Genomic DNA, 12,341 nt, shown 5'->3' with positions numbered 1-12,341 from the left:
ATTGTTTTGTACTGTTTTTATACTTTGATTATTATTTAACTGTTTGTACATGTTGAAATTTATAAATAAAGGTTTATAAAAAAAAATTTTTTTTAAGTGTGCAGTTAATCATGTGACCGCCTGGCTCTGTTTGATTGGTGAAACGGAGTCAAACGTCACCAGTGACTGCATTTGATTGGTGAAACGGAGTCAAACGTCACCAGTGACTGCATTTGATGGGTGAAACGGAGTCAAACGTCACCAGTGACTGCATTTGATTGGTGAAACGGAGTCAAACGTCACCAGTGACTGCATTTGATTGGTGAAACGGAGTCAAACGTCACCAGTGACTGCATTTGATTGGTGAAACGGAGTCAAACGTCACCAGTGACTGCATTTGATGGGTGAAACGGAGTCAGACGTCACCAGTGACTGCATTTGATTGGTGAAACGGAGTCAAACGTCACCAGTGACTGCATTTGATTGGTGAAACGGAGTCAAACGTCACCAGTGACTGCATTTGATTGGGGAAACGGAGTCAAACGTCACCAGTGACTGCATTTGATTGGGGAAACGGAGTCAAACGTCACCAGTGACTGCATTTGATTGGTGAAACGCAGGCATGTGAGGGATTCTACTTTAAAGGTCTGTTTGACAAACCAAAACAAACCGTTCATTAACAGATCGATAAAAATCAGTAGCGAGTAGCGAGCTGAATGTAGATAAATGGAGCGGAGTAAAAGTAGCATTTTTTCTTTATAACTATACTCAAGTAAAAGTATGTTGCATTAAAACTACTCTTAGAAGTACAGTTTATCCCAAAAGTTACTCAAGTAGATGTAACGGAGTAAATGTAGCGCGTTACTACCCACCTCTGAGTAGGTCGTGGCCGCATGTTTAGTTGTCCTCTCCGATGCTATTTTGTGCAGGATGGCTCCAGAAGTGGCAGCAGTGGAGAAAAATGGCGGCTACAACCAGCTGTGTGACATCTGGGCTGTGGGCATCACGTCCATCGAGCTGGCCGAGCTGCAGCCGCCTATGTTTGACCTGCACCCCATGAGGTAACGCAGCAGGCATGCATGAGCATTCACTGCAACTTCTCTGACCTTTTGAGTAATTACGTAAAGCAGTATTAAAAGGGAACTGCACCCTTTTTGGAACGTTGTCTTAACATTCCCAATCCTTAGGTATAACAAAAACATACAGCACAGGTCAAAAGTTTGGACACACCTTCTCCTCATTCAATGGGTTTTCTCTATTTTCATGACTATTTACATTGTAGATTGTCACTGAAGGCATCAACACTATGAATGAACACGTGGAGTTATGCATAATATATATCATATGATATAATGTATTCCCATCAGATGCATTGGTAGCCACCTTGTACTCGCCATATTTTACGATTTAGAATACATAAAGAAAGAAACGTTTGCGTTCTTATCTTACATACAGATTGTGAATGTTGGGCAGAATAAAAAAAAAGTGCGGTTTCCCTTTAAAGTTAATTTAGTAAAATTAAGAGAAAAATTAGAATTATGACGAATGAGTGCAACGTTCAGGTGAAAATTGCACAGTAAATTGAAGTGAATTATATTTATATAGCGCTTTTTCTCTCGTGACTCAAAGCGCTTTACATAATGAAACCCAATATCTAAGTTACATTCAAACCAGTGTGGGTGGCACTGGGAGCAGCATGTGGGTAAAGTGTCTTGCCCAAGGACACAACAGCAGTGACTAGGATGGCGGAAGCGGGAATCGAACCTGCAACCCTCAAGTAGCTGGCACGGCCGCTCTACCAACCGAGCTAAACCGCTAAATGACAACCTTGTGTTTTTAGGGCCTTGTTTTTGATGTCAAAGAGCAGCTTCCAGCCTCCCAAATTAAAAGACAAAAACAAATGGTGAGTGTGTGACATCGCCTTACCGAAGAGAATGTTGTGACCGATTCTAATCCAATACTCAGGTCTGCTGCCTTCCATAACTTTGTCAAAGTGTCTCTGAACAAGAACCCCAAGAAGAGGCCCACAGCAGAAAAGCTCCTCACAGTGATTCAATTACAAATATTTTTTTTATGATGCTAAATTCTACAATCTGTGTGTTATAACTTGTGGTTGTGTGTTGCTCCCCACAGCACGTCTTTGTGGGGCAGACGGGTTTGACAAGGAGACTGGCCGTCGAACTCATGGACAAGATGAACAACCCAGACAACCATCAGCTTTTCAGCGAGATGGACGATGACGACCTCGAGGTAAACCTCCCACTGCCTCATATACTAACCTAAAATTTTGACTTTTTTAAAGTGCTTTGAGTAAGTCGTAGTCTGGAGCACCAGGTGGTGTGATATGTTTGGGAATGCGACTGACGGACAAATATATAAATATATACATATATATATATATTTTAACTCGGGCTGGGCAACGATAAAAAAATTTAATCGAAGTCAATCGCACTATTTCTCCGATTAATCACGATTAACTGCATTGTATACGCAAAGCCCAATAATGAATTCAAAAGTAGTGTGTAGTGCACCTTTATTGGAATATTCTCCCACATGAACAAAAGCGCCAAAACATTTGTTGTGCAAACACAATTTAAATCAGTCCTTGTTAAACAGTAGCAGTTAAATAGCATATTTTATGAAAATCAACTCAAAAAATGTAAATACAAACATTTAAGCTTATTGCCACTGCCAGGGTATTTAAGTTATCCTGTTTGTTATGGAAAATAAATATAATCTACATACAAATCTCTGAGCCACAATCATAACATCTGAACAGGCAATTTCTGAGGTAACAGCAGAAACATTTTTTTGATCAGGTATCTTATGTTTAAAAAACCTATATTATAGGTAGTGGGCTGTTTTAGGGAATTTTTGATCAAATTATCCATAGTAGCAATATTAATAATGTTGTGTTTATTCTGCGTAGTGCACTTAAAATAATTATGACCATATCTAGGAATTGATATGATGGGAATTTTCCGATTGTTTGCTTGGTGCTTTGATAAACTGAAGGCATCATATACATGGTACTATATTGTGATGTTATGAGCCATGGAAAAAAAAGAACTACCCTACCCAGCATGCAACAGGAGTGAGGAGCATGCGCGGTAGCCCGGTATAGGTTGTGTGTCGCCATGACGGCATCTTGTATGTTGTGATATGCACGCTCTGAAAGCAAACGTTAAGAACTCAGCCAACACTCCTGGTCTGCATTATTGATAAATAGACAGACAACACATATACTCCGCTGCTTCACAGGCCGCTGGATGTAGCCGGCAAAGTATTCCCATGCTAGCTAGCCGGTCTAGCAAGCACGCCTCATTCAGTCCAAAACGGCCCGATCTATCCACATCCAGAATTGTCTGGCGGTCGTAAGTGCAGAATTGTCCGCTATTTTTGCCAAATGTTCCATCTTTACCAAGGGCCCCTCCACGCCGAAACCCGTCCAGGCGCCGCCATCTTGTTAAGAAAAGGCGTTAACAAAATAAAAGCATGTAAACAACATACGCAAATGTGCGATAAAATAATTGTCGGCGTTAATAGATTGATGAGTTAACTCGTAATTAACGCATTAATTTGCCCACCCCTAATTTTAACATATAGGGATAGATTCCATTGCATAGATTCCAAATTTTGCTCATATCTCATTTGGTGGTAAGATTAAGGCCCCTTGCGTACTTAGATAGTTTGCAGCACAGTACCCATGTCTGTTTGGCTGCCCACCGCCTTGTTTACTTTCTTTCAAAAGTCACGTGACTGAATACAACATATTACATACGGCAACGTAACATTAAGGAGAGAAACAGGAGGACACATTCTACCCAACATGTGTTGCCAGATACGTTCCAAGAGTCTGGATTGTGTTAAAATGTTGAAAGAGATTATCGCTTAATTCACATTTACATGTTCATTTTAACATTGCTACTAATGATACAGTATATTTCAGAAATACAATGTTTTACTATATGCAGAGGTCTTGAATTGATTTACATGGACCCCGACTTAAGTTGAAAACCCTATTGGGGTGTTACCATTTAGTGGTCAATTGTACGGAATATGTACTGTACTGTGCAATCTACTAATAAAAGTATCAATCAATCAGTCTAATAAAAAAGGCAGAAAATGGCCCACGGGCACTTTGGACGCTGCAAGCCTAAGAAATATTTTAAAATCAATATTGTATGCTCTCTCACTCTCAGCCCGCCATTGCGGTCAGACACACCATCCGCTCCACCAACAAGAAAGCTCGAGCAGAGAGGACACGCTCAGAGATGGACTGTAAGTACACTAAAACAATGACTACCGTATTTCCTTGAATTGCCGCCGGGCAGTAATTAATTTAAAACCTCTTCTCACTACGGCGCTTATCAAAATTTAGGCCTGCGCTTATAAATTTGAGTGTGATGTAAGGATACCATCATTAAAAGCACATTTAATTAAATTTTTTTTTATTATGGTCTTACCTTTACTTATAAATGAAGTCCATGCGCAGCTCCTTCTGATCAAAAGCATCGATAACTTGTTTATAGAAGTCTTCCTTATCTTTCTTCAGTTTTAAAAGTCTCTCCGTCTTGACGGAGATCTTCCTTTATTACCTCCTGCTTCGATTGAAAGTCCAGTTTAGAAAACAGTTTTATTTTAGATATGTAATCCTCCATGTTAAAAGTGCAAGCGAGAGCAAAAAATAAACGATCGCTGCTCACTCTTGCTGCTTGTTGTCACTTCTTCTGCAGCCGAGTAGTCGCAAGAAGGATCACTAGCGCCCTCTACCACCAGGAGGCGGGAGTCATTCAATGACTCATATTTGACACACGCAGCTACGGTATATTAATAAAACATAGCTGCTTACTTTTGTTTTTAGTATATTCAATAGCTTGGACCTTAAATCCTACTGAATAGCTCTTAATCTTTATGGTATTTCAAATTATTGATATCAGATTCCTCCATTTTGAAAATGAGGACAGGTGAAGTGTCACTCGTGACGTGACGAGTTTGACCCGGTGGAAATTCTAGACATGCGCTAATAAAAATAATATTTTGCGAAACAAGTTTGACCCGGCAGTAATTCTAGGCAGGCGCATACTATATACCCGGCGGTTATTCAAGGAAATACAGTAAGTCCAATCTGTACCCTCATTGGTCAGCGTAGTCATCATCCCAGCTGTTAAGCTCAATAGACAGTTTTTCTGCAAATTCAACAGCACCAATCCATCTATCTATCTATCTATCTATCTATCTATCTATCTATCTATCTATCTATCTATCTATCTATCTATCTATCTATCTATCTATCTATCTATCTATCTATCTATCTATCTATCCATCTATCCATCTATCTATGTGTGCGTGTGTGTGTGCAAAAAAGCAGAATAGAAAGTGATCAATCCTCCCAAGTTCTGTAGTACAGTGCATCCGGAAAGTATTTATAGTGCTTCACTTTTTGTTATGTTACAGCCTTATTCCAAAATAGAATAAAATCATTGTTGCGCTCAAGATTCTACACACAAAACCCTGTAATGAAAATGTGGAATTTTTTGTTAGAATTGTTTGTAAATGTATTTAAAACATTCATTAAAAAAAACTACTAAGAAATTATATGTACCGTATTTTTCGGACTATGAAAACTGTTTTATTTTAGATATGTAATCCTCCATGTTAGAAGTGCAAGCGAGAGGAAAAAATAAACACACGCTGCTCACTCTTGCTGCTTGTTGTCACTTCTTCTGCAGCCGACTAGTCGCAAGAAGGATCACTAGCGCCCTCTACCACCAGGACATAAACGGGGATAGCAGCTCCATTCTATGTGTCATACTTCATCATTTCGCCATATTTTTGCTGAAAGGATTTAGTAGAGAACATCGACGATAAAGTTCGCAACTTTTGGTCGCTAATAAAAAAGCCTTGCCTGTACCGGAAGTAGCAGACGATGTACGCGTGACATCACGGGTTGTGGAGCTCCTCCCATCTGAACATTGTTTACAATCATGGCCACCAGCAGCGTGAGCGATTCGGACCGAAAAAGCGACGATTTCCCAATTAGTTTGACCGAGGATGAAAGATTCGTGGACGAGGAAAGTAAGAGTGAAAGACTAGAAAAAAAAAAAAAGACATGGCAGTGGGAGTGATTTAGATGTTAGTAGACACATTTACTAGGACGATTCTGAAAAATCCCTTATCTGCTTATTGTGTTACTAGTGTTTTAGTGAGATTATATAGTAGTACCTGAAAGTCAGAGGGGTGTGGCCACGGGTGTGGTGACCGCCAGTGTCTCTGAGGGAATCCACGTTTCTCGATGAGGCGAAGCGAAGGCAGCCGGTCGGGCCGGGCTGAGCTTTTTTTCCCCCCTCCTCCACGGTGCAAGCATCCCACGTTTGGGGGCGGCCGGTCGGAGGAGACAAGAGAGTCGGCAGCTGCTTCTTTGACAGGTGCACGAGAAACGACGCAAGCTCCTTTCATGTCTACAGTAAGAGCCGACTTACTACCACAATTTTCTCCCAGAAACCGCTCTGTTCCATAGTAAAGGTGTGTGTGTGTGTGTGTGTGTGTGTGTGTGTGTGTGTGTGTGTGTGTGTGTGTGTGTGTGTGTGTGTGTGTGTGTGTGTGTGTGTGTGTGTGTGTGTGTGAAGTGAAGTATATTTCTATAGCGCTTTTCTCAAGTGACTCAAAGCGCTTTACATAGTGACACCCAATATCTAAGTTACATTTAAACCAGTGTGGGTGGCACTGGGAGCAGGTGGGTAAAGTGCCTTGCCCAAGGACACAACGGCAGTGACTAGGATGGCACAAGCGGGAATCGAACCTGCAACCCTCAAGTTGCTGGCACGGCCACACTACCAACCGAGCCATGCCGGGTGTGTGTGTGTGTGTGTGTGTGTGTGTGTGTGTGTGTGTGTGTGTGTGTGTGTGTGTGTGTGTGTGTGAATGTAAACAATGAAACACCGGCTCTGTTTGTGTTAAAGGCAGCTGCAATACACCGCTTCCCACCTACATCTTTCTTCTTTGACGTCTCCATTATTAACTGAACAAATTGCAAAAGATTCAGCAACACCGATGTCCAGAATACTGTGTAATTATGTGATTAAAGCAGACGACTTATAGCTGGGATCGGGCTGGAACAAAATGTCCACTACAATGTGTGACGTCACGCGCACGCGTCACCATACCGCGACGTTTTCAACAGGATACTTGGCGCGAAATTTAAAATTTAAATTTAGTAAACTTAAATGGCCGTATTGGCATGTGTTGCAATGTTAATATTTCATCATTGATATATAAACTATCAGACTGCGTGGTCGGTAGTTGCGGGTTTCAGTTGTGTGTAGAATTTTGAGGGCAAAAGTAATGTATTCCATTTTGGAGTAAGGCTGTAACAAAGCAAATTGTGGAGAAAGTGAAGCGCTGTGAATACTTTCCGGATGCACTGTAGTTCCGTAGTAAAAGTACATCCTCTTCAATATGTATTTCTGACTCTGCCCCCTACCCAAGCAAACAATGGGACAGACCGAGGAGGGCCATGCTCCCCTCCCTCACTGGGGGGCCAAGCAGGTTAGTGGCGGTCTAGTGAGTGTTGCGTGTGTGTTTGTGTGTGTGTGTAATTCCCACGCTTACCCTCTCATGTGGAGTGTTGTTCTAACACGTAAACCCACCCCAAAAGTGAGTGGCTCTCTGACAAACTCCCTAAAATAGAATGGATGACTAACACTCTGTTTGAATCTGACCTGACTCAACACTTTGTAGTTTCTCACTCCACAGCATAGTTGACTCATAGCTTTCAGCGCTCCGATACACTGCCGTGTTCTACAGGGGCGGTTTAGCTCGGTTGGTAGAGCGGCCGGGCCAGCAACTTGAGGGTTGCAGGTTCGATTCCCGCTTCTGCCAACCTAGTCACTGCCGTTGTGTCCTTGGGCAAGACACTTTACCCACCTGCTCCCAGTGCCACCCGCACTGGTTTGAATGTAACTTAGATATTGGGTTTCACTATGTAAAGCGCTTTGAGTCACTAGAGAAAAAGCGCTATATAAATATAATTCACTTCACTTTCTTCTTTTTGTGTCGCTCTTAATGACTAGATAGTTTCAGAGTCGCATGTCTAACAAATAGACTGCGGGGTTCAGTTCTTTCTAATTATCAGACCACATACATATTGAACTAGGGCAGGGGTCGGCAACCCAAAATGTTGAAAGAGCCATATTGGACCAAAAATACAAAAACAAATCTGTCTGAAGCCACAAAAAAATAAAGCCATATTACATATAGCTACAAATGAGGCCTAATGATGCAATATGTACATATATCTAGCCTAAATAGCATGTTAGCATCGATTAGCTTGCAGTCATGCAGTGACCAAATATGTCTGATTAGCACTCCACACAAGTCGATAACATCAACAAAACTCACCTTTGTGCATTCACGCACAACGTTAAAAGTTTGGTGGACAAAATGAGACAGAAAAAGAAGTGGCATAAAACACGTCCTAGAAAGTCGGAGAAAGTTGTGCATGTAAACAAACTACGGTGAGTTCAAGGACCGGCAAAATTAGTAGGACAAAACGGCGCTCGCCATATACTCGAATCAGTGAAGCATGTTTAATATAAACAGTGTGCTTTATAACAGTTAGGGAGGTTTGTGTCATGTTTGTGCTCCTACAGAAACCATATTAAAACAAAAACATATTTTTTCCCCTTAATTTTTTTCCATTTTTCATACATCCTTGAAAAAGCTCCAGAGAGCCACTAGGGCGGCGCTAAAGAGCTGCATGCGGGTTGCCGACCCCCGAACTAGGGGTAGCCAATCAAATTTTGATTTCAATTTTGAGATAACTTTACCCTGAAACGCAACAAAAAAGCAACAAACATGGCTGTAGATGCAAAGTAAACCTTACCTGATCAAAAACGATATATGATTTACTCGGGAGAGTCTCGTTTCCAGTGAGGGTTGGACTCCGCCCAGGCTGCCCTTTGTCACCCATTCTGTTCATAACTTTTATGGACAGAATTTCTAGGCGCAGTCAAGGCGTTGAGGGGTTCCGGTTTGGTGGCTGCAGGATTAGGTCTCTGCTTTTTGCAGATGATGTCGTCTTGATGGCTTCATCTGGCCAGGATCTTCAGCTCTCACTGGATCGGTTCGCAGCCGAGTGTGAAGCGACTGGGATGAGAATCAGCACCTCCAAGTCCGAGTCCATGGTTCTCGCCCGGAAAAGGGTGGAGTGCCATCTCCGGGTTGGGGAGGAGACCCTGCCCCAAGTGGAGGAGTTCAAGTACCTCGGGGTCTTGTTCACGAGTGGGGGAAGAGTGGATGGTGAGATCGACAGGCGGATCGGTGCGGCGTCTTCAGTAATGCGGACGCTGTATCGATCTGTTGTGGTGAAGAAGGAGCTGAGCCGGAAGGCAAAGCTCTCAATTTACCGGTCGATATACGTTCCCATCCTCACCTATGGTCATGAGCTTTGGGTTATGACCGAAAGGACAAGATCACGGGTACAAGCGGCCCAAATGAGGCGGGTCTCTCCCTTAGAGATAGGGTGAGAAGCTCTGGCATCTGAGAGGAACTCAAAGTAAAGCCGCTGCTCCGAGCCAAATGAGGTGGTTCGGGCATCTGGTCAGGATGCCACCCAAATGCCTCACTCGGGAGGTGTTTCGGGCACGGGTAGGAGGCCACGGGGAAGACCCAGGACACGTTGGGAATACTATGTCTCCCGGCTGGCCTGGGAACGCCTCGGGATTCCCCGGGAAGAGCTGGACCAAGCGTCTGGGCTTCCCTGCTTAGGCTGCTGCCCCCGCGACCCGACCACGGATAAGCGGAAGAGGTCGGATGAATGGATGGAAGCAAAAGCTCCTTGCTTTAATACTTTGGTGTTGTAATCGCCGATGCCTTCTAGTGCCAAGAGTAAACACCTCATTGAAGCAGCGGCTGCTCAACCCTTGTCTCGTCTTTTTCGACAGTTGACAAGCTTCAGTTTGAACCGCCGCTGAGGAAGGAAACGGAGGCCCGCTCGGAAATGGTGAGGATGAAAAAGGTGCAGGTGCATCACGGCGCTGCTATTTTTTGCTCGTGTGTCTCTTTCCACAGGACGCCAGCAAAGATAATGACTTCCCGTCTCCCTGGAGTCCCTTCGCCGAGGGAGGAATAACAGCCAGGTAAGCCACAGGAATTGTTGTCATGGTAACTGCTCTTGTTTACTGCCGTCATCACGCTGGGGTTGTTTCCCTTCTTGCACAGCCACAATATTTTCAGTGGCAAAATTGGAGTGTTTGTGGGAGGAGGGAAAGTTCCAATCACTGCGTGACTGACTGGTTTACAACGTTTGCACCGAGCATGAACTCCCCTTTGCTTTGCTGTTTTATTTGTTCTGACTTGTCCACCTGTAATTAAGCTCTGTCTTACGTCTCCCTTTGCTTTGCTTGTCTTTTTTTTTTTTCTCCGTCCACCTCCTCTTGCCCCCCTTTTCGGCCGTCGGCCTGTCTCTCGCCTTGTTCCCCCTGAAGGAGCCTCCTCAAAAGCGTTGAGGACGAATTGTTCCAACGGTAACCCTTAACACTGTTTGCTGTACTAGTCTGCATCTCACCACCCATCATGATCACACGCCTACAAACACCAGCTGACAAAAAGGCCAAACATCTTGCATCATCTTGCTCTGATTGCATTACATTTGTGGACTTTCACCATCAAGCCTTTGGACAGCCACAAATTGGACCATTCCAAAACCTTGGTCAAATCAGTAGTCTGTATATTTTCCATTTCAAAAGGCCTCCACGCCCTCCCCTCCTAGCAGCACAATAATACCTCCATGAACCATCCTGAATGCTCCTTCCTTTCTCCTCACTTGTTTGCTGGCTGCAGGGGACACGTCGCTCATCTGGAAGACTTGGAAGACGTCGAAATGTGCGTAAAACTCGCCTGCATGCAACATTAGGAACGCCCGCACAGATGTGTCCAAAATTCTGTCTGTTTCGGTTGACGCTCTAAGTCAGTGGTTCTCAAATGGGGGTGCGTGAGATTTAAAAAAAAATATTCTAAAAATAGCAATAATTCAAAAATCCTTTTATAAATATATTTATTCAAGGTTCAAGTTTTATTTGTCACATGCAGACTACACCGCAGTGAAATGCTTTTTTTCCATGCTCTTCAGAAATCGCGTACAGTGGGTTCCAAACACTAGTTGCAGAATCTAATACACTAAATACAAAAAAATACAAACAATTGAATAGCTCTGATTTATTTATTTATTTATTTCGGCAATCTTCACATAAAACAAAGGACAACAACAAAAAAAGAAAACAAAAAAAACACTCATTTGAGCAATGATTGAGCCGAAAGGGTGTAGGTTGAAGCAACGCTTATATAAACCTAGCCCATTACAACAAGAACAAGGTTCAAAATATATGAAATCCAAAACATGCTTCACTTATATTACTTTTTTTTTGTTTTTAAACAATATATAAGCAACATATATGTAGCACACGTCTCATATACACAGTTTAACATTTAAATCAAACATATACATTTGTACACTTATATATATATATATATATATATATACACACACACACATATATATATATATATATATATATTATATATACACAATTTATTTTAAATCCATATAAAGTGGTAATATATACATTTTAATACAAACCATATGTATAATTATGAAATCATTAATTGTATTTATATACATATTATATATTATTGTCTTTCTAAAACAATTTTTGCTCTTCTTTCTTATATTTACTAATGAGAAATGATTTAAAAAGCTTTTTAAACTGGTTTATGTTGGTGCTGTGTTTTAGTTCATCCTTTAAACAGTTCCATATTTTAACCCCTGCTATTGTTATACTCATTCGTTTCTGCGTTGTTCTACAATATTGGATCTTAAAAAGTAGTTCTCCTCTTAAATTATAATTCCCTTCTCTCTGTAAAAATCTTCTCTGTAACCCTGTTGGAAGTGAATCTTTACTTGCTTTATAAATCATTTGGGCAGTCTTGAGTTGGATGAGATCTGGTAGTTTTAAATCAAATGTTTTTATAAATAATCCATTAGTGTGTTCTCGGGGTCCTGTGTTATGTATCAGTCTGGTGGCCCTTTTTTGCATTATGAATAGTGGTTGGATGTTCGTCCTGTATGTATTTCCCCAAACTTCTAGACAGTAACTCAAATATGGTAAAACAAGTGTACAATAAAGAATAGCACTGATGTACATTAAATACAAGACAATTAAGTTGCACAGTATGTCACAGAAGTTATGGTAGAAGTATCAGTACAAGGAGAAGTACAGTAGTCAAATACAGTACCAGTGCAAGATCAAACAGTATATACAGTATAGGAAGGAACAAATATGAAGGTGTCGACAGTTCTTTGG

The 12,341-nt window shown here is 41.8% G+C and overlaps 1 protein-coding gene across 8 annotated transcripts in view; it reads left to right on the top strand.

Moving 5' to 3' along the window:
* The window catches only part of map4k5 (mitogen-activated protein kinase kinase kinase kinase 5), an 88,282-nt gene that overhangs the window by 35,679 nt on the left and 40,262 nt on the right, over positions 1-12,341 (top strand). For 2 of the 8 annotated variants that reach the window (XM_061893951.1, XM_061893952.1), the window contains exons 10-19: positions 909-1,040; positions 1,820-1,882; positions 1,945-2,026; positions 2,113-2,229; positions 4,182-4,260; positions 7,468-7,527; positions 9,924-9,982; positions 10,051-10,118; positions 10,467-10,505; positions 10,822-10,863. In XM_061893951.1, the coding sequence (XP_061749935.1) occupies positions 909-1,040; positions 1,820-1,882; positions 1,945-2,026; positions 2,113-2,229; positions 4,182-4,260; positions 7,468-7,527; positions 9,924-9,982; positions 10,051-10,118; positions 10,467-10,505; positions 10,822-10,863 (741 nt within the window). The remainder of the gene's footprint in view (positions 1-908; positions 1,041-1,819; positions 1,883-1,944; positions 2,027-2,112; positions 2,230-4,181; positions 4,261-7,467; positions 7,528-9,923; positions 9,983-10,050; positions 10,119-10,466; positions 10,506-10,821; positions 10,864-12,341) is intronic. The other 6 variants (XM_061893953.1, XM_061893955.1, XM_061893954.1 and 3 more) reach the window with 3 other exon arrangements.

Source organism: Nerophis ophidion, linkage group LG03 (assembly GCF_033978795.1).
Source record: "Nerophis ophidion isolate RoL-2023_Sa linkage group LG03, RoL_Noph_v1.0, whole genome shotgun sequence".
NCBI classification, from domain to species: Eukaryota; Metazoa; Chordata; class Actinopteri; order Syngnathiformes; family Syngnathidae; genus Nerophis; species Nerophis ophidion.
The sequence above is the reverse complement of the archived record's forward strand: the minus strand, read 5'-3'. Positions and strand labels throughout refer to the sequence as shown.